Source organism: Helianthus annuus, chromosome 5 (genome assembly GCF_002127325.2).
Source record: "Helianthus annuus cultivar XRQ/B chromosome 5, HanXRQr2.0-SUNRISE, whole genome shotgun sequence".
Taxonomy (NCBI): Eukaryota; Viridiplantae; Streptophyta; class Magnoliopsida; order Asterales; family Asteraceae; genus Helianthus; species Helianthus annuus.
Genome location: NC_035437.2, coordinates 126,422,601 through 126,443,750, shown reverse-complemented (window position 1 = coordinate 126,443,750; position 21,150 = coordinate 126,422,601). Strand labels below are relative to the sequence as shown.

General features: G+C 36.2%; 2 protein-coding genes across 4 annotated transcripts; both read right to left on the bottom strand.

Annotated features, from left to right (window-relative positions):
• Positions 1-59: 59 nt before the first annotated feature.
• LOC110939117 (protein disulfide-isomerase) lies at positions 60-5,781 on the bottom strand. Its single transcript, XM_022180958.1, has 11 exons — positions 5,595-5,781; positions 4,325-4,355; positions 3,935-4,222; positions 3,380-3,568; positions 3,168-3,293; positions 2,341-2,478; positions 2,129-2,245; positions 1,923-2,040; positions 1,140-1,252; positions 723-916; positions 60-337 (listed from the first exon to the last, which is right to left on the bottom strand). Exons 1-10 carry the CDS (start codon positions 5,759-5,761, stop codon positions 728-730), a joined length of 1,476 nt encoding a protein of 491 aa, XP_022036650.1. The 5' UTR covers positions 5,762-5,781; the 3' UTR covers positions 60-337; positions 723-727.
• Positions 5,782-11,736: 5,955 nt separating this feature from the next.
• On the bottom strand, positions 11,737-17,014 carry LOC110941205 (probable L-ascorbate peroxidase 6, chloroplastic/mitochondrial). Of its 3 annotated transcripts, XM_022182830.2 has the most exons (13): positions 16,714-17,014; positions 16,495-16,638; positions 15,218-15,338; positions 15,032-15,132; positions 14,844-14,931; positions 13,655-13,722; positions 13,485-13,571; positions 13,205-13,279; positions 12,993-13,070; positions 12,809-12,913; positions 12,308-12,391; positions 12,110-12,131; positions 11,833-11,963 (listed from the first exon to the last, which is right to left on the bottom strand). In XM_022182830.2, exons 1-12 carry the CDS (start codon positions 16,879-16,881, stop codon positions 12,126-12,128), a joined length of 1,125 nt encoding a protein of 374 aa, XP_022038522.1. In that variant the 5' UTR covers positions 16,882-17,014; the 3' UTR covers positions 11,833-11,963; positions 12,110-12,125. The 3 variants fall into 3 exon arrangements, with proteins under 3 accessions (XP_022038520.1, XP_022038519.1, XP_022038522.1); XM_022182828.2 differs by having other exon boundaries at positions 11,737-12,131; XM_022182827.2 differs by lacking the exon at positions 12,110-12,131 and having other exon boundaries at positions 11,737-11,963.
• Between the last annotated feature and the right edge of the window lie 4,136 nt (positions 17,015-21,150).

Below are 21,150 nucleotides of genomic sequence, written 5' to 3'. Positions count from 1 at the left end.
ATGCTCTTATTTACCCAAAAATCATGATATTAGGCAAGTATTTGGAGGTATACGTATGACATTGGCCGCAAACAAAGCGAATGTTATTGTAGAACAAAATAATGTATTGTTTCTTAATGATAATTTAGCAAACAAAAGAAATGGTATGTCTCATCAATGGCTACTGCTACTCTATCCTCAAAACTGCAAACCTCTAATCTTATTCAACTTGAGTGGATATTATAAAGATCTAGTGAAGATATGACTGAAGGAAAGCATCATGCCTTTGCAGTTAAATTCGACATCTCTTGCTCACACGCGTACAATCAATTTCCTCCAAGGATGAAAAACAATATTCCTGCACGCGTTACATGAAAACAATAACTAATATTCAATTCAATAAATTCAACTGTTTGATTATTTCTAAGATGTATATTTGAGTTATTTTTATGTCTAACAGGTCAAATGATCAAAAGTTGATAGAATATCGAAACACATACCCCACCCCACCCCCCCCCCCCCCCAAAAAAAAAAAAAAAAAAAAAACTGCTTTGTTAAACTTAAAACAGAGATTATTATCGTATAATACTATAATCTTTATTTTCTAACCATATTTAACACGTTTGCTAGTTAGAGAATTATAAAAAAAAAATAAAAAAACAAGAGATACAGAAGTGTGGGTCAGGTCAGGCCAACGCGACCTGACCCGCATGCTATATTGACCCAAACAATTAATTTCTTACCTGAACTATAGTTCTTCTTTTCTGGAATCCTGCTGTGCTATATCATCCTTGTTGTTCTTAATAAAATCAATAATCTTTTCTTTGGTTCTCTTGCCACTGTACTTCAACAACTTTCCGCTTGCTGACTTGAAGTACAATGTCGGGTAACCCTTAATTTCAAAGTCTTCATGAACAATATCATTTGCAGTAGCATCCTATAATTAGAAAACATTACAATTTTAAGGTTTTTTTTTTGTAGGGAATAAGGTCAGTGGCGAAGCTTGAGATTTCCGACGGGGGGTTGAAAACATATATACCCAAAAATTTCTATACGAAAGCTACATACATAACACTACTGAGCGAAAAGTTCGGGGGGTCAAGCGCCCCCCCCCCCCCCCCCTTTCTAACCTTCACCCCTGAATAAGGTGAAAGAGTTACCATCTTAGCAATGACAACATCTGTGTCTTTTGCAAATGAAACAGCCACTTTATCTAGGATCGGACCCAACTTTTTGCAATGCCCGCACCATGGAGCGTACATCTCCAACAGAACTGTAAAATTTGAATGTCTGGTTAGTGGTTGTTGATGCAAAAAATTACTTAACTTATAGTTATATAATTATTAATAATTTGAAGTATGTAACCAGTGGCGGAACTAGCCCAAAAGGTTAGGAGTATCCTAATTTTTATTTTTAGGATCAGGGGATCCTTTATATAACAGAAACGAAGTTGATTGTTATTTTTACACTAGCGAAATGAAGTTAATGGGTATTTTACACTACGTAGACGGGGTTGAGGGGTAGCCCGTGCTACCCCTACTAACCCTTTAAGTCCGCCACTGTATGTAACTTTTTTTCAAGGATTTTTTTAACTTAATCTTATAATACATGTTACATTAATAAAATTTGTTAGAAACATTATAAAAATGTCATATTTTGAGATTAATTGTAGAAAAAGATTCTGCTTTATAGTTATGGATTGAACCAAACATTGATATGCGAAAAGGGTCAACTTTTTGAACTGGATCAAGTTTTTTAGTCCGTGGGATCACACAATTGGATCAGTCACATCAAGACCCGACCCATTAACATGCTTAATGAAACTCATGCCCCCCAAGATCTACATGTTAAGGTCAACCCGCTGACCCGTTTCCCTGAAAGCAATATTGTGTATAAGAATGAAGTAGATATGGTAATGAACTAATGTTTAGGCTCTAGCATACCGTTTTTCCCTGACTTGAAAACGACGTCATCGAAATTGTCAGCAACGACCACCTTAACAGGCTGATCATTTGACTCCGGTACGGGCTCAGATTTCACATAAGGGGCAATTTTTCCATCCTGCATATTTATTCAACATTCTTAATGAACTTTATAAGCATCATTAGTCATTACATATTAAAAACTCATTAACAATGTAAACAATCACCTTGTACTCTTTCAACCATGATTCAAGGTGGTCAGGCTCTAAGTTTGGTTTCACATACTTCTCTCTATCGTTGTTTATAACGATGACGGGAACATGGTCTTCTTTAAGTCCATAAAACTGTTTTTGAGTCAAACATTAGTATGAACATAATCATGTGAAGGCATAAAAATCGCGTATGATTACAAATCGAAAATGGTTTGAGAGATGCTAACCTGGAAAGCACCTTGACTAGCCTCGACATCGCCTATTAGGAAACTTATTCCCTTTCCCTTGTGCTCGTTAGCAATGTCATGATATTTTGATTCAAAAGCACCAAAAGGCTTGCTACTGAAGTTCACAAAAAGCATGGCCTACCAAGTTAACAATGTCTTGTTATAAAGTTTTGGTAAGAGAAAACAGAAGAAAAGTTTCTTCCAAAGGCCAAGATAAGGACTTTAAAAAAAATAATAATAACTGAAATATGACAGTTTTTTTTACTAGTGTAAGTTTTTGTATATATAGTGCTTTTTAAAAGTATTTGTAAAAATGGATGTTTTTTTTTTTCTAATTTGTATCTCAAGTGAATCCGCAGTTGCAAACCACGGATTCTTGGTGAATCCACAATTGAAATACCACGGATTCTCTCTCCTCAATCTCGCAAAAATAAACTTCAACCAAAAATACTTTATTTTTAATACAACTCAGTTTTCAATAAGATTTATATCAAAATGTCGACAAAAGAAAATTGAACAAACATATGTATTGAACATTTTTTTTTTCATAAAATAAATATTATGAGATTTTAGAGGAAAACTAAATTCTATGTTAAATGAAAATCAATATTTTTTTTAAATCACTATTTTTACAAAAGAAAATCATCCTACTGTTATTATACAGCTTACTGCAGACTATAAAAATAATAAAATGATGCAACCCAATTTTTGAAAGAACTAGCTATTTTATTTATTTTACTATTTATGAAATTCGCTACTTAGTTTGATAATTTTATAGAAATATACAAATAAATTAACAGAAGTGCAAATTAATTAAATCCTCTCACCTTTGCATTGGGAGTGCTAAAGAATTTGATGACATAGGGGTGATTCTTTGGATCATTATTGAAGACAGTTACAGTTGGAGTGCTTGCCTCCTCAACAAACTTCTCTAAGGCGTCCGAATTAAAATCCTGAAAAATAATGTTAATTCCGTTCTTTGAAAAAAAAAACATTTAAAACAAATTTCATAAAATTCATGCCAAATCATGTAACACACCTCAAAATCTACCACAAGTTCATCGAAAGGCTTGAATAATCGGACAATAGGTCCCGATACAGAAGAATCACCTTGCGGTAAAAGTTTAGCGTCTAACGTATGAGCAAAGTCATAATCAGATCTTAATTTTTCAGCTAACGCTATAAATGCATTAAATTTGTCTCCAGATAATTCAGGAAAAATACCAACCTAAGAAATACAAACAAACACATCATACATGGTTGCACCAAAAAATGTAACGTATATATACGTAGAGGTGGCAAAACAGACGGGTCGGGTAACGGGTCAAAACAGGTCGGGCTGGGTTAGGTTGACCCATAACACTTTTATATCCATTTTTTTTATAAATAGTTATTTTTCTTAATAAAACTATTTTAGGAGGTTGTACGCATTTAATAAACTTTTTGGCCCATTTCCTTTTCAGTCATTCAATTTTTTGTTTTTTTTTTTTTTTTGTTTTTTTTTTACCTATTTGACCCGTTAGAGATAAAACACAACCAAATGTGCTGAAACTGCCACCTCGGGTAGAATGTACAAATCGGGCCATAGACTTACAATAACGATATTATCTCCATTAATAAGATCACTACCATCTTCTGTAGATTTTATTTCAGTAGAAGCCGGCCCGGCTTGTTTCTTCAAGTAAGCAACTATTCCTTGTGCATCTCTAGGTCCTTTATAATCTTGAATACTTTTCCCTCCATTTTTAATTATTTTAAGTGTTGGGAAACTCTGAATGGCGTATTCAGTGGCCAAATCTTTGTTCTTTTCATCATTCGCATCGACCTTTGCTAGAGTAATCGGGGGTTCGTTACTACTCAATATAGAGGCAGCGTTTTCGTACTGAAAAAGTCATAAAATGATGTATGTAATGCAAGAAACACTAATGTACCAAGAATATATAAATCGTCTAGACGAATATTAAGTTGAGTATATGGCATGTACCTCTGGGGCAAGTTCCTTGCAGTGACCGCACCTGGTGAGACATGAAAATGTGTTGCTCATTAAAACATGATGTACAGTTACCATAATACAGCCATATGTCCCAACAATTAACAAAACCCTTTTTGATGTCTTTAATGTTCTTTGTGTTATGCTTTTATTATGAATGTGTGACCATTTTTCCAAGAAAAGGCGATTATCAAGATTTTGTGCTTGATTTTCTTGTTTTTATGGCTCTTAGTCAGTGGTGGAACTAGCTCAAAAATTTAGGGGTATCCCAAAATTTTTTTTGGGGATTAGGGGTATCCTTTGTATAACGAAGACGAAGTTGAGGGGTATTTTTACACTACGGAGATAGAGTTGAGGGGTATTTTTACACTACGAAGACGGGGTTGAGCCGTAGCCCGTGCTATCCCTGCTAACACATTAGCTCCGCCCCTGCTCTTAGTAATTAAATGTCTTCATTGTTTAACTGGCCTCATCATGATTAAAACATGTAACAGTTAGATGGATTTTCAATTGAGAACTATGGACCGTATAAGCACGTGTACTTGTTGCTTTAACTGTGATACATAAGACGCTTGCATGCAGTACATCCAACTGCCTGTGTGGTTCTCACAGTTCTATTTTGGATGCACTATAAAACTGATTATGATTCTCAAATTCTATTTTTTGAGACAAGTAGCAACAAGCAAATTGGTATATATAAAGGTTTTGGTTGTTATATTTAACCTATTTAATACCCAATTCTTGCTCAAGATGACAAGTTTAACCTGTTTAATTCAACACGTGGTTTAAAAAAAATAGTTTATATAACTCGTTTGGTCAAATGGATTTTTTTATCGGCTCGACAGAGACATTTAAATTCTCAAGGATTGCTCTGTGTGTTGGGTCCACCCATTTAAAACTAGGGTAAAAAATATAAAAAACAATTATTTGATAAGATCAAACACTAAAACCGCCAACGCGTATACAACTACTAACTTTTTACAATGTGTGTAACACATTTAAAACTTGATTGCAACCCTGTTTGAATCGTTTGGATAAATGGGTTAAACATGCCGAGTCTACGTTACAAGATTTTAATTGTGTTACCTGTTCGGGTTCACCAATTGACCCCTCCAACAGACACTATTGACAACCAGGGAATCCCAGATCTTTATAAATGCATTATTTATTTATTTCCATTAATAATATGATCAAATTAATAAGGAATTAAAATGTGAATGCAAGAAGAATGTAAAGAGTTAAAAGGTTAATAATACTGACTGACCAAGGTGCATAAAAGTCGACGACGAGAAAATGATGTTTGGTAAGAGTTTGGGTGAAATTGGATTGATCAAGAGTCAGAACAACAGCAAACTCATCTTTAGTGTCGTCGGCGGTGCTGCTGAGGTAAGCCGACGTAACCAGAAAGAGAATAATGATCGGAAGCCTCATTGCCCCCGGAACAACAACTACTGAAAACTGAGCCAGCGAGAGAGAATCGGTATTATTCATAACTAACTAACTATATCTATTTATATATACCCATCGTTGGTCACGTGGCATGCCATTGATGCTTCTTCAAAGGTTGCATGCATGACTTGTTATTTAACCTAGGAGTAGGATCATATACACTTTGGTTGAATACCAACAACATTTTTAAACAACCCTACACTTCGAATACCAACAAAAATACTTTTTTTTTTTAAATCAAATATGTTAATTAAACTAAACACACTTGATTATACATACTGCACCATGAAAACATTTTTTTTTTCTCTTTTTAAATATAAAGCATGCTTAATATGCTTTTATTAAGGAAGTTTTAATATCGTTTTAATGCATATACGCCAACAACATAAAATGCCATGTGAATTAGGTATTAATTTTTTTTTGAACGGAGAATCAATCCCGATCACTCTTAGGACACCCACTGAACTAACAGAGTATTCCAAGATTAACCCGAGTCCACCACCAATTCCGGGAAAACCTAGTAACCCACCCGTCCGTAGGCACGACGGTGAAATTACCTGTAAAACCCGTTTGGCTTAAGGATCCAACCCAGGTTTCCCTGGGTCTCCTATCATTGCCCACCAATGCCTCACTCTGCACCAAGTGAGATTCGAACCTGCATCTATAAAGAGAAATGCAAGCCTTCCACCACTTGATCTAGAGATCAAAGGCGAATTAGGCATTAATTAACACCAGTAACCGGAACTAGAAACATGTCTGTGTGATGTGATGGAACACGGCATCTCTCAAGAGAAATGCAAGCCTTCCACCACTTGATCTAGAAATCAAAGGCGAATTAGGCATTAATTAACACCAGGAACCGGAACCAGAAACATGTCTGCTTGATGTGATGGAAACACGATCACCGTCAAAATGCAGTGCGGAGTTTGAATGAAAACTTAGTGGAGGTCAGACTCTTAAAAATCTAATATTTTACACTAAAAAGGATTTGGAAATTTTCGGTAAAATTAACACTACGAGCGAAAAATCAGTGGGAGTCGGGGCACCCCCTGACCCAGTAAAGCTTTGCCAGTGCCATGGTGTGCATGGTTCAGTTAGTATCCTTAATTGAAGCCGAAGCTGAAGCCATCAGTTGGTCTATTTTTAACCAATCAGTTTTCAGTTAATTAACTCAGTTTATTCAGTTGGATTGATGATTTTTGGTTCGGCTCGTTTAATTTCGGTTAAAAGCCAAAACCAAATTTAGGTTAAAACTTTTACTTAAAAATACATGAGATTGAAGTGTGTGTGTATATATATACATGAAATGAAGGTATAAAAATGAAATACATGAACTGAAGATACAAAAGCCAGAAATATATGAAATATAAATGGTTGGTTCGGTTAATTTTGGTTAAACGAGTGTATTAAAAAACCAATATTCGGTTTTTGGTTAATTCGGTTTCGATTAATCAGCTTTTAGTTATTTCAATTTTTGGTTGATTCCGGTTCAGTTTCTTCTGTTTTTGGTTTGGTTTTGGTCAACGATTTAGTTATTACTCACCCTTAGGCACTGTTAATCACGTATCATATAAAAAAAATTAATAAAAATAACTACAGCAAAACTATACTCCAATTAAAGAGAATAAGATGCTCATTTTATGGTGTTATTTTTTAATTAAATGCTAACATACGAAAAAAGTTATAGTGTTTAAAAATCGCGGGGTTGTTAGTTTTTTTTATAAGGGGATAAAATGCAACTACTAACTGATTATCTATAATTTGGTTAAGGATGAGAGAATTAAAGTGTGAAATTAAGGGCATATTTGGCTAAGCTTTTTGAACAAACTTATTGACTTATTGGCTTTTCAAAAAGCCAATAAGTTAAAATTGTGTTTGGCTAATTGAAAAGTCCTTTTCAAAACAACTTTTCAGTAGAGAGAAAAAGTCATTTTTGAAAAGTCAGAAATTTGTGACCTTTTAGAGCTTTTCAACACAATTACAAATTTACCCCCTACCAAACAACTTTTTTACCCCCTACCAAACAACTTTTCAATATGAAGAATGTCCTTTTTAGTAATTTTGGCTTTTCCCACCCAATAAGCTAATCCAAACACTTTTTTAAAAACTCCTTTTCAAAAAGTCATAAGTCAATAAGTCCTTTTAACAAAAAGTCCTTTTTGAGTTAAATAAGCTTAGCCAAACATGCCTTAAGATGAGTGGATTAAAGTGTAATTAGTGTTTAAAAGACTAAAATACCCTCATTTTATGGTCGATTGTACCTCATGCATTAAGCTAAAAAAAATTCTTTAACTTTTGGGTATCTTAGAGGATCCACAATGACCCCCATATATATATATATTTGTGAGTGAGTTACTTGTATTATAAGGAATAGTTGTGAGTGGAAGAGAGAAAAAATGTTACTGTTCATCTGTAAATATACGAGAACATTTTAGATGGTAAAAAAAATTCAAAAAAATAAAAATCATGGTAAAAAACTCAAAAAAATAAAAATAAAATTTCCTTCATTTTTCATGTTAAGGTAATTTTGTATGTAAAGACGCATTTGTATTTGATCCTTACACTATAGATATAAGTTTAATAATTTTGATGATTATATAAAATTTCCTCGTCGTCCAAAAAAAGGAAAAAAAAGAACATTTTAACTACAAATTTAACTAGGTTGCTACATTTAACTTTCCTCATCGTCCAAAAACCAGGGCTGGTGATGGGTAGGAGCAGGTAGGGCGATGGACCCAGACCCAAATATCCCGGGGGCCCAAAGTTTTATAAAAAAGTTCTATATGTTATATATTTGTTGTGGGCCTTTGAAAAGTTTAATCTAGTTATTGTTATAGGGTTGTAACCTGTTTGACCCTTGAATTGTAAACAAAAGTGACGAGCAGGATATCAAAACACATCAGATAGTACACAACGTCACATACAAGCCATCATTTACGATACCAGCGCTCCATTCTTCAAATCGAAGCTCTCACTCGTCTAGCGACCAAATCGACGATCAGGGCATTAAATCGATTCTTTTCATCTTCTGTCTCCATATACGTTCCGCTGTTCAAGGGCTTTGAATCAATTTTTTTCAAGGAATTAAGGTATGTCCTGCGTTTGGTAGATGTATGGTTTGTTTATGTGATTGTGTGGTTCCATTAAGTGTTAGGGGCTGTTTGGTAGCCTCTTAATGACCATTCAGATGCTACCTCTTAATGGTTTAAAACCTCTTAATGAATAAGAGGTAACCTCAAGTCTGAATGGTTAAGAGGTAACCTCTGAATAGTAAATCATCACATGTCACATTCTTCTACCTTCTTATTGGTAAAATTCTTAATGGTTTCATTAAGAGGTAACCTCTTAATGACCATTCAGAGGCTACCAAACAACCCCTTAGTTTAGTCAATTTTATGTATCAAGTTCATTTGTTAAAATAAACTAGGTGATCCCCCGCCCGCGTTGCGGGGCGATGGCCGAATAATTCTCAACCAATTTAAAAAACAGTACTATAGTTTTCCTACAAATAAAAAGTAACAAGAGTGTTAGGCAGCTCTTTGACACGATTTTTAGTTGGGGGCAAAGTCATATTTTTATTTTTACTTGGGGGAAAAATCAAATTTTTCCCCGAGGGTAAAATCCTAATTTTTAGCTAGGGAAAACCATATTTTTATTTTGCACTGGGGGCAAAAACGTAACTTTGAATTGAGGGTGATATCGTAATTTTGAACCGAGGGGAAATTCGTAAATTTTAGCTGGGGGCAAAAGCATAAATTTATTTTTAACTGGGGGCAAATGCGTAATTTTAAATTGTGGCCAAAACCGTAATCAGTTTGAACCGAGGGCAAAATTGAGAAATTTAGCTGGGAGCAAAAACGTCATTTTTTTGAACTGGGGGCAAATACGTAATTTTAAACCGATGGCAAAATCGTAATTTTAAAGCGGATATAAAATCATAAATTAATTAGGCCAATAGGGGAGTGCCAGGCAGCTGCCTTGCACTGTTCCCTTGCCGCCCATGTCAACCAATAAAGGCCAACAACTATTGCCGCCGACACTGTTGTTTGTAGATGTTGAAAATATGTTAGACCGTGGGGTATGGTGGGGCGGGGGTTTGGGGCAAGGGTTGACACGTGGACTTCGAGGGGCACCGCTGGTGAGTGACGTGTTGGGTCGGTATGGCGGGGCGTGGCTAGCCCGCGTGGGTTGGCCAGTGTTATAAAAAATATAAAAAAAAAGTTTAAAATTAAAAAATACACACAAAATTAAAAAAAATCCTAAAATTATTATAAAATTTCCTAAAAATTACAAAATCCTAAAAAAAAGGATTACAAAATACAAAAAAAAAAAGCCTAATTAAGCGTTAGGTAGATTTCGAACAGGGCGAGCTTGTCAAACGGCTTCCGCTCCTTGCCCCGAAACTCGATGTTGGCCACCGCCACCCGGTCTTCGTGACTTATATCACTAACCGGGACGCTGTCGTATAGGAGTTGGGTGAACCGTTTGGCTTAGCCAAACGGTTATTTTTTAAATTTTAAACCTAGCCGCTATAGCCTAGCCAACCAGCCAATGAGAGCCGGCCACGGAAGACCGCTAGACACGCCCAACGCCCGGGCTGAAAACCCCGTCCAAGGGGCCACGCTAAAACCCAAGCCCACCCGGGGTGGTGACTTGGCCGTTTGTACCCAACCCACGCTCCATACCCCATAGTTAGTCTCTTTTTTGTAGGTGAAGACAAAAACTTTTGTGACTGTTCATTTCATTCAATTTTTAATATATGTATAATATAATGGTTTTGTAATTTAATTTTAGTTATGTGTAAGGTTGATTTGTAAATTACTAAATCGTAAGTATGAAATTCATGGTTGGCCATGTGTGATTCTGATTTGAAGTTTATTCTTTTAAATTTTTCGTATATACTCAATTTTGTAAGTGGTTTTCGCCTTTCTTTCGGGTTGTAATTTATGTTGGTTAGGGTCGTTAGGTATTGTTAAATGTTGATTCTTGAACATTTAAACTTTGAAGTTATGTTTGTTTCAATCGTTTTAAACTTTCATTTTTTTCCTTTAGAAATATGCCTCCTAAATACAAACATCTTTCTGGTTGTCAAAAACGTAAAAAGAAGAAAATAGAGGAAGAAAGGAAGAAAATGCTTGGAGAGCTGCACGATTCGCTTAAGTAGGTAGATTTAGATTATTTTGATATGATACTTTTGTTTTGATGATTGTTGTAACAATTCTTGCCATGTTATGGTTTTTTATGTATGATTATTGGGTTTATATTATATGGGCCCGATTTATTTTTACTCGCAGCAGGCCCAAAATGTTTCGAGATTTCTTAGAGACGACACTGCCAAAAACTATTTATTAATTCACATGTTACACTACGATGAGAACTATGCCAACCTTTACCAAGTGTATATTTGTATCCTCTGTTTACGGGACAATTTGAGGAAGGGTAATCGCTCTGTTTCAAAATTCAGGCGTGTGTTTAAGGGGATTTGTGACCAACTCAGTGCAATTGGTAACCAACCATCCATCCGATCAAATCCACAGTTTCACGATTGTTTACTTTTCTTTAAGCAACTTGGATAAAATGATCACCATATAATTATCAAGTTTCGTATACATGTTTAATTAAGTTATTTAACCTTAAAACATTGTAGTATTTAAAAGAAGTCACAACAAATAAGTGGAACTGTTTTTATAGTTAAAAGATACATGTGACTTGGTAGAATAATACTAAATTGGTTATTGTTTCATGATTTTATCCCTATTGAAATACTAAAAAACGAACAATGCTAAGCTTATAAACATTTTTATATGCCAACAACTGTAAATAATTGCATCGACAATGTCTGTTGGTTTTCCTCTCCTATTTTGATTGGTTTGGGTAAATTACCTACAACTTGTATCTAGCATATCAAAATTAATATGCATGATGTCTTGAAGCAAAATAGACTGAACAAGAAAGGATGAACAATAGCAAAACCACACAAAAATGCATTTCTCTTTAGTTGATCAATTAGTTGTACAAAGGCAGCAAACCATCAGTTACCAAGAAGAGATGTCACAATTGCCAAAACAGCAATGACAATCATAATATTGAGAAAATAGTTTGTTTGGAGAGGTTTATCAGGGCTTCCGCCGAACCCTTCATACTCTGCGCGGATCTTCTGCTTCATAGAATCTGAAAGCCCGCTCTGCAATTATTCAGATAAGCAAACCTCATTGAACAGAGTGTGTTACCATCTCCATTATTATTACTCACTCCCAACTTTTTATTTCATTCATAGCTTCATTCTTGCATTTATTTTAAAGATATGCTTTAAGAAAACAACACACTGACCGACTCTCTTGGTATATTAATCCTGCACCAATCATCAAACACAACAAATCTAAATGATGTGGCAGCGTGTTAAAAAAACAAATCTTGCTCTAGGTTGGTTATACTTTGCATCAAGTGATGCAAAACCCGCTATAACTATCAGCTGAAATGACTTGTAATGTAAAAATATATTTAAATAAAAAGGAGTTGTGGTAAAACCTTTCCCGACGAGTACTTGGCTGCTACAAACTTCTCAGGCGTGGCAGCTGCAGCTGGTGGTGGTTCATCATTAATTGTAAATCCCTGACACGGATTTATACAAACATGTCAATAAGGCAAAATAAAAAAATCAAAAGCATAAAAGAAAACTGGAGTGAATCAATCAAGTTGAAAGTCGCCCAAAGTCTATTTTTAATGCATAAAATCTCTTATATTACTTTATTCCTAAAAATAGACTATTATTGACACATTAACTGTAAAAAAAAATTTAAACTTTGAACGAAAAGTGTTTCAAGTGAAAACGACTCATACGAGATGTTCCAACTTCCAATCCAAAGTTAGAAACCTGTTTGGACTGTCCCAGAAAATGACCCGACCCACCCATTTTGCGAGTTGTGACTGCTAGATAACGCACTTTGCAACTAATACTCTATGTCAAAAGCGTTTTTAATCCCTACATGTAAAAGCATATATAGAAAAATAAACTAAAATCATACAAACCTCAGGTGGATCAAACTTAGCACCAAGATTGCTGAGTTTAGCGTGCGCTTCAGCATAGTCATCAAAGAATGCCTTTTCATCTACAGCATATTTCTCAGCATATACCTGCACAGAAAAATGTTTCCACATACATAAAAGACAAATTCCAAGAGAAAAACTGCTGACATCCAACCTAGTATATTACCTTAAAAGATGGATCTTCAAAGAGAGCAGCATCTGTAGGCAAAACCAGTAGATCCTCGTCTCTTTTTTCTTTGATGTCCTGTACAACCCATTGGTAGAATTGACTATTTATTGTTTAGTAATAAACGGACTATTTATCTAATTATGAAAGAATAATAGAAAAAGGATGTAGAGCGAGAACAGACAATAAAGGTATCAGTGTAATCGCATCACCTTGAAGTATGAATTATCAAAGCGTAACCACTTCACTGTCCAAGACTGTCCTCCTGGAGCTCCAGGCCCATCTTTCTGTGACATAATCATCATTTGACGTAAAATAAGATCATGCAAAGGTGAAAGAAGAAAAGTAAACATAAAAAAGTAGGCGTGCATGTGTACACATACAGGTATACACTGATTTATGTACACGCACACGTGTGTATGTGCGTGTGTGGCTTGTAGACACATGTATGCAAATATGTGACGAGAATTTATTGTATTTAATGCCTCTTACCGTGTATTTTGTCTCTGGCTTGCCCCAGCCGCTGCGTTCTGGTCGCGACCTACCCAAAGTGTGGGCCCCAGATAAGGCAACTATGTCCTGAAAACCCAATTATAAGCATCACAACCCAATTACAATGACGATTCATTGTAGATAAATAAATTAGAACTAGAAATGTAAACCTTATCAGTCAATCCCATTCTGTAGAAAACATCACGCAAGTGATCAGCTGGTGAAGGAGGACCAGCATCTGATTAACAAATGTAAAGGTTAGTTAAAAGTCAAAAATCCAAAATGTGTATGCATGTGTATACATGATGCAAGCCCTCTAGATTAGTATAAAACAATGATAGCATGTAATTTATGTTCTGATTATTCCTCGGCTGTTGTTACTGTGTTAAATGTTGCAGTGGTTTATGTGTTGAGTCCCATGTGACGTAGTGTATGCTTAAGCTTCCCCACGAAGCAAGATTATTGTGTTACAACCTGAATTATCGGAGTTAGTAATTACAGCAGTAACATTTACATTGTACCAGATCTGTGAGACTACTCTAAAGTTCATCCCACCACTGCTGTCTGTAACTTAAATATATTTCTAGTTTAACACTTTAACTAACCACAAAATGAATAAAAAGTTTAATCGAAATCTCTACCTATCTGTAGCTAAATGTTAAACACCATTAATATCCCTATTAAAATCAATGGATTCTAAGTTCAGACTTCACACTGGTCTGTGGTTCTCAACTTTTTTCAGTAAGCATTGACCCATAAAGAGATTGACTAAATTCAGACTTCACACTGGTCTATGTGCATGTACCTATAACTTATGTGTATATGCATATAAACAATTAAATACACACAGATGTCTGTATCTTTGTATATATGAGCATGTATATATGTATAAGCACATTTATTTAATGTGTGTTTCAAAATATAGACATCACATGTGTATGTGTATGAACACATATACATGTGCATGCACAGAAGTGCAAGTGTGCATATACAGATTTTTTGAGATATCAGGAGTGTCCTAATGTACATCAAAAAGTTAGTATATATTATCATACATGTGCAAAATGAATTATCAACAGTTTTGATGTGCCTGTGTGTGTATATACACACACATTAAAATGTGTGTACTTGTAACTCTGTACATGGATGCTTATTCACATTTTTGTAGGGTGTCTCGTAAAAAGCAGGTGGATCATTTAATGCCACTCCATAAATTCCCAGTTGTCACATGTACTGAAAACTCAATAAGTTGATTGTTCCATTTCATCATGGTGAAAGTAGAAGTGATTGGATGCCAGATATGTGACAACTGACAACAACATTACACAAATAAAAAAGTGATCCTGTTAGTAATAGTACCGGGAAGTCTCCCTTCTTCTGGACATTGTTCAGGTCCAGTGACATCAACTCTTCCATACTTCATAGGAATTTTAGGACCACCAGCCTCCTACAGTTGTTAATTTGCACCAATAAAAGTCGATTTTCAAAAATATTCTTTTTTTTATTATTTGACTCTAGAGTAACACAGAAAGGTTTCTAAAAGTGACCTCAATAGCTGTAGCACTAGCCAATTGAAACAAGTCCGCATAAGTCACACCTGCATACTTGTCTTTGATAGGCTGGAGAAGCTTCATTGCATTTACAAGCCCTGTACATCACCAGCCAGTTAAAGAATACCCGAAGCAAAGAGGCAAACAAGAAATAGAAAAATTAAAGAGTAACAAATCACTTACCAGCATTGGCTGCATGTTTCTGTTCAACATCAAACCTTAAACTTCCATTAGCTCCACCTCGTTGAGGCCACTCTTCAATATTTTTGTTGTAGGTACCAGCATCATGCCATCCTAGGCGAACCTGTTGTCACATAACGTTCATCAGCAAAAGTATGAGTACATGATTGTGATCAATAGGTATTATAAAAGAGCAAAGCAAAATGTGAAAAAAAAATGATCAACTCGCCAGAGAGTTTAAAACATGTAAACATGTGAAACTTCAAACTTGAAGCAAACCCAATTTAAGAATCCATATAGCAATGAATAATTTAGAACTTGTATAGAAACGTGTTCTCATAGTGAGTTACCAATGAGTTCCAGTAACAATCTGATTAACCCAAATAGTCCAATAAGAGTCGAATGATCAAAGATAAGGAATTAGACTGGCTATTCACGCATCCAGTCTCATTTATCAAGAAATGTTTTCTAGAATACAATATGGTTGCAATGATAAGATCGCTTTGTGTAACAAAAATCAGTTGTAGCATAAATGAGATAAAAATAAATCTTTCACTTTTACTGAAAGTCTAACCGAAACCCCGATGAATGAGTGATCAATTCAGGATACTAGAAAGAAAATATAATCACATTCTAAGCGTTACAAAATGCACATAAAATTCTGTTGTTCCTAGCATCAGAGTAGCTTCAACAATACATGAACGCAAAAAGGCCAAACATTCATGTACAGGTTTTTACTTGTCTTAATCCTCAAGTTACCCTAATGTGATGTGCCAAATGAATAGAGATCGAGTCTACTTGTAGATGTGCCTAAGGCCCTAAACGCGTGCGTTCTATTCCTGCTTATCTTTTGTATGCCGCTAACGATTAAGATTAAAAAAAGTTGTGTGCCAAACATGCTTACACTTCTTGGCACCCCACTGGTCAAGAGCTGAATCCACTTCGTTATCAGGACAAAGCAGGACGAAACAAGTGAACCTCAATCATATAAAGGGGAAAATGCCACATAAGCTCGTAAGACGAGCTCGTGACACTAAGCTAGAAAGTATATTTGTGCAAGCTGTTGATCCCTAATCAACTTCTTATCAAACAAAAGACAACAACTAGCTAACAGTAACATATATATAACTCTACTTCTTCAATTAAAACATATACAGATATACATTTACCCCTAATGTTCACTTTCCAACACAACCACATCAATTTATAACTATTAGGCCATATAAGTTAATCAAAACAAAATCAAATAAATAACAATAGCATTAGTAAATAGTAATCACCAAAATAGGATGAGAAAAGGTAGTTCTAAGCAGCTCTTTAATATCCTCTCTAGCACTCTTAATCTGCACAGGATCAGACGCAACACACTTGGTAACAACCACTGCACCTAAATCACCACCAGACACACGAACCTTCAACCGCCTCTGCAACAAAATCAACATTAACAATGCACATAACATAGCAAAAACTTACAAATAAAAAACAAAATTGAAGAAAACCTGATGAGATAATCTGAGAGGTTTGAGAGATGCAGAAGAAGATAGAAAGTGAAACGAGACGGATGAAGGACTGACGGTGGTGGCAGGGGACGGTGGAGAGCGGCGGTGAGTGGTGGTGGTGGCGGCGCCGGAGAGAGTGGCGGTTGGTGGTAAACAGTTGGCTGCCATTGAGTGGTGATGAGAGAGAGAGATTGAAGTTGGTAGTAGGTTAATGTAGACCGAACAATATATATTTATATGTTTAGAAGGCGTGAAAGGAATATAAAAAAAGGGGTGTAGTTCACACTACACACGACGAAATTGGTTCAACTTTTTTTGGAAAGAAATTATAAAAAGTAAGAGTGAAGAAAATTTTACTTCGTCTTCCTGTTAACATATTTCTGATTTTCAAAGTTTTAATGCAAAATCACGTGAGTAGCAATTTTTTTTCACGGTTTTATGAAAAGAAATACAAAGTGAAAGAAAATTTTAGTTTGTCTTCCTATTAATATATTTCTTATTTTCAAAGTTTTATGTACAAAATCACGTGAGTAGAATTTTTTTACGGTTTTATATGATTTTGAGTAAACTTCCGTTTTGCTCCTTATGGTTTGATCATTTTAACGGTTTTGCTCCAATAGTTTAAAAATAGCCATTTTCCTCCCTGATTTTTCTAAATTATCTTCATTTTGCTCCCAGCCTCTAACTCCATCAGGGAGGAAACTGGCGACAAACTCGAAAGATTAGAGAGCAAACTGGCGACAAACTCAAAAGATCAGGGAGGAAAATGGCTATTTTTAAACTATTGGAGCAAAACCGTTAAAATGACCAAACCACAGGGAGCAAAACGGAAGTTTACTCTATGATTTTTGTAACGGCTAACTAAGTCATCGAATAAGCATCATGAGATGTCCTCAATCAAACAAATGCATCCTTTTCTCCATAACAGTCAGAGTTGGATGCATTGCATACCCGAGCAACTAGTTCCAGGGAAAACCCGCTTGCCCGAAGGCTCACTGCGGTAAAACACAGTTCGGCTCAGTTTTGAACTGGTGACCTCCAGAGAGGACTGGTTCTAAACTTCATTGCCACCACCAATGTTCTTAAAAGTAATACTAGTAGGAGTTAAACTTGAGACCTCAAAATATGTCAGAGATTAACTACAATTATACGGTTACATGAAAATGAAAGTGTGGTCAAGAACCTTACTTTATTCAATAAGCGTTAGTAAAACAATCATGGTGCATGCAAATAAGCCTTTTGTGTATCATAAAAGAAAAACCTTGGGTTTAACCCACAAAATTCAATGCATAAGTGACGAAGGCTCGTATAATTCTGATCGTATTATCGTATTTGGATATTTGTTTTCCTATTTGATGCATATCAAGTTTATACATATTGATTGATTATATCTATTAATTTCTAACCCTTTGAGGAACAGTGGCTTTTTTTTTTAGTTTTGTCTTTTCTTTTCTTTCTGTATTGTTATGATTTGAAAAGTGAATTGTATTGAAGGAGGATAACCTCCATATATACACTATACGATATGTACACTGAGATCAAGGAGAGAATATCTCTTAATTGATTTACATGCAATTACAATTTAATATAATAAATGTTGACTAAAATCATGGTTGTCTGTTATCCCCCGTCAATCGAACAGGTGGTGGTCCAACGCGAAGCATGTTGCGAAACCGCTCAAAGAGAGGCTTTGGTAAGCTCTTTGTGAATATGTCTGCCACCTGGAGATTGGAAGGAACAAATTTTGTGTGAAGACGACCGGATGCTACGAGTTCCCGAACAAAGTGATAATCGATAATCGATATCAATATGTTTAGCCCTTTTGTGAGCTACCGGATTTTTGCTCAAGAAGAGTGCACTTTTGTTGTCACAAAGTAATGTAGGTCGATCTGGCGGTAAAGCATGGAGTTCACGAAGGAGATGAGTAAGCCATATAATCTCAGCTGCCGTATTTGCCATCGCCCTATATTCGGATTCACAGCTAGATCTGGCGACAGTGGGTTGTTTCTTGGCACTCCATACGAGGTTTCCACCTAAATAGATCGAGTAACCATATGTCGAGCGACGAGTTTCAATACACCGGGCCCAATCCGCATCTGAGTACCCCACTAGCTTGGTGGTACGTGGTCTGTCAAAAGTGAGGCCATATGATAATGTTCCTTTGACATAGCGTAGAATCCTTTTAACAGACCGAAAATGAGATATAGTAGGAGATTGTAGATATTGACTAGCTTGATTTACGGCGTATGAGAGATCAGGTCTCGTAATGGTGAGATATTGTAGCGCACCAACGAGAGATCTATAGAGAGTGGGATCATGAAATGGCACTCCTTTGGAAGTGAATGGTTCAGACGTCGACAACGGCGTTGTAACTGGATTTGCATCTAATAGACCTGCACGAGCTAATATATCGTAAGCATATTTAGCTTGAGGCAAAAATGTACCCGATGTCGTGTGTGAAACTTCAAGACCCAGAAAGTATCCCAACGTGCCTAAATCTTTTATGGCAAACTCATTATGAAGTTGACTAATAAAGTCTCGTATGATGGAGTTGTCATTCCCGGTTAAGATGATGTCGTCTACATACACAAGAAGGTAGAGGAGAGTCGTATTCTTCTTGAAAACAAAAAGGGAAGTGTCGGCCTTGCTGCAAAGAAAACCACGATTGATGAGAAAGGTGCTAAGACGTTGGAACCATGCACGTGGCGCTTGTTTTAGCCCATAAAGAGCTTTGCGTAAACGACATACATGAGTGGGGTAATGTTTATCTACAAAACCGGGTGGTTGCTCCATGTAAACTGTTTCAGAGAGATTGACATTTAAAAAGGCATTTTTGACGTCTAGTTGATGCAAGGGCCACTGATAAATAGTAGCAAGTGCAAGAACCACACGAACCGTAGAAGCTTTAACGACCGGGCTAAATGTATGGAAATAGTCGAGTCCCGGAATTTGGGTGAATCCTTGAGCCACCAAACGAGCCTTGTATCGATCAATTGAACCATTAGATCTATATTTTGTTCGAAAAATCCATTTTGAGCCGACGATATTGGACCTTTTTTGGACGCGGCACCAATTCCCAAGTTTGATTATTTTGTAAAGCGAACATTTCTTCATGCATGGCTTTGACCCATTTAGAATGTTTTGCAGCCGATTTATAACCTTTGGGATCATGGGAAACAAATAGAGCTTGATGAAGACTGTTTGAAAGAATAGAAAGATTTGCAAAATGTTTTGGCATAAAAATCCCATTTTTTGATCGTGTGACCATTTCGTGAGAGTTGGTAGGCTGTTGTGTGGTTGAAGGGTTTTGCTCAGATGCGATATGGGCTGGTCCAGAATTGAGGTGTTGGGTTGATTGATTTTGGGCTTGGGGTGGTGTGTAGGTCGATTGTGTGGTAGTGGTTTGGACCGAATGGACGGGAATGGTGTGGGCCTGAGGTGATGATGCTGATGTGGGCTGAGTGGAATTAAATTGGGCCGATTCAATATTTTCCGTTGTGGATGGTAAATCGGGTTCAATAGGTTGGGCTTGGGCTGGTAGATCAGGTTCAATATTTTCTAATGTGGCTGGTAAGGAGCATAAGTCACAAAGGTTAGAAATGGTGTGAGTACATTTGGGCTTAGGCCTCAGTTCAATAGTGGTAGTATTTGATGTTTGAGATGAGTTGAGATTTGTAGGTTGGAGTAATGTTGCAGGCAAAGATTCATCAAAATTAGAGAAAACAAGGGTCGCCTCATTTACGGGTGGGACATTTCCACTAAAGGGAAACACGTCTTCGTCAAACTGTGCATGGCGTGTAATATATATTCGTGAAGTGATTGGATCCATACAACGATACCCTTTGTGCTTTGGACTATATCCAATAAAAACACACGAAATGCTTCGTGGGGAGAGTTTGTGTTTGGCATAATCTCTTAGATATGGAAATACCCGACAACCGAAAACGCGAAAGTTTGCATAGATTGGAGGTTGACCAAAGAGAACCTCAAATGGAGACTTGTGATCAAGAAGAGGGGTGGGTAGGCGATTTATAATATATGTAGCCGATGTAAAAGCATCCACCCATAAATTTGCCGGGGCATGAGAATTAAACAACATTGCAAGCCCAGTTTCGGTTATATGTCGATGTTTTCTTTCGGCTCTACCGTTTTGTTGGGGAGTATGAGGGCATGAAAGACGATGTTGAATCCCATATTGTTGGAATATTTGTTGAACCCAATTGTTTGTGAACTCGGTGCCACCATCACTTTGAAACACCTTAACTTTGCACGAGAGTTGATTTTGCACAAACGGTAAGAAAACCAATAATGCGTTGTAGAATTCAGACTTGGTTTTCAATGGGTAAAACCATGTGAACCTTGAATGGTCGTCGATAAATATTGCATAATAATAACCCTCGGTAGAAACAATAGGTGCGGGTCCCCAAAGATCGCAAT

Bases quoted from the DNA above. Each gene is read 5' to 3' on its own strand.
- LOC110939117 (XM_022180958.1), bottom strand. From the start codon at position 5,761: ATGAGGCTTCCGATCATTATTCTCTTTCTGGTTACGTCGGCTTACCTC. The intron at 2,041-2,128 runs GTGATTGTTTAC...ATAAATATGCAG, and splicing joins CATGGTTGAAAGAGTACAAG to GATGGAAAAATTGCCCCTTA. The intron at 917-1,139 runs GTAACTCTTTCA...TTCTAATTATAG, and splicing joins ATGTTGTCATTGCTAAGATG to GATGCTACTGCAAATGATAT.
- LOC110941205 (XM_022182827.2), bottom strand. From the start codon at position 16,881: ATGGCAGCCAACTGTTTACCACCAACCGCCACTCTCTCCGGCGCCGCC. The intron at 15,133-15,217 runs GTAAGTGATTTG...GGTGATGTACAG, and splicing joins GAAACATGCAGCCAATGCTG to GGCTTGTAAATGCAATGAAG. The intron at 12,914-12,992 runs GTAATATACTAG...TTTTCTGTGCAG, and splicing joins TTGAAGATCCATCTTTTAAG to GTATATGCTGAGAAATATGC.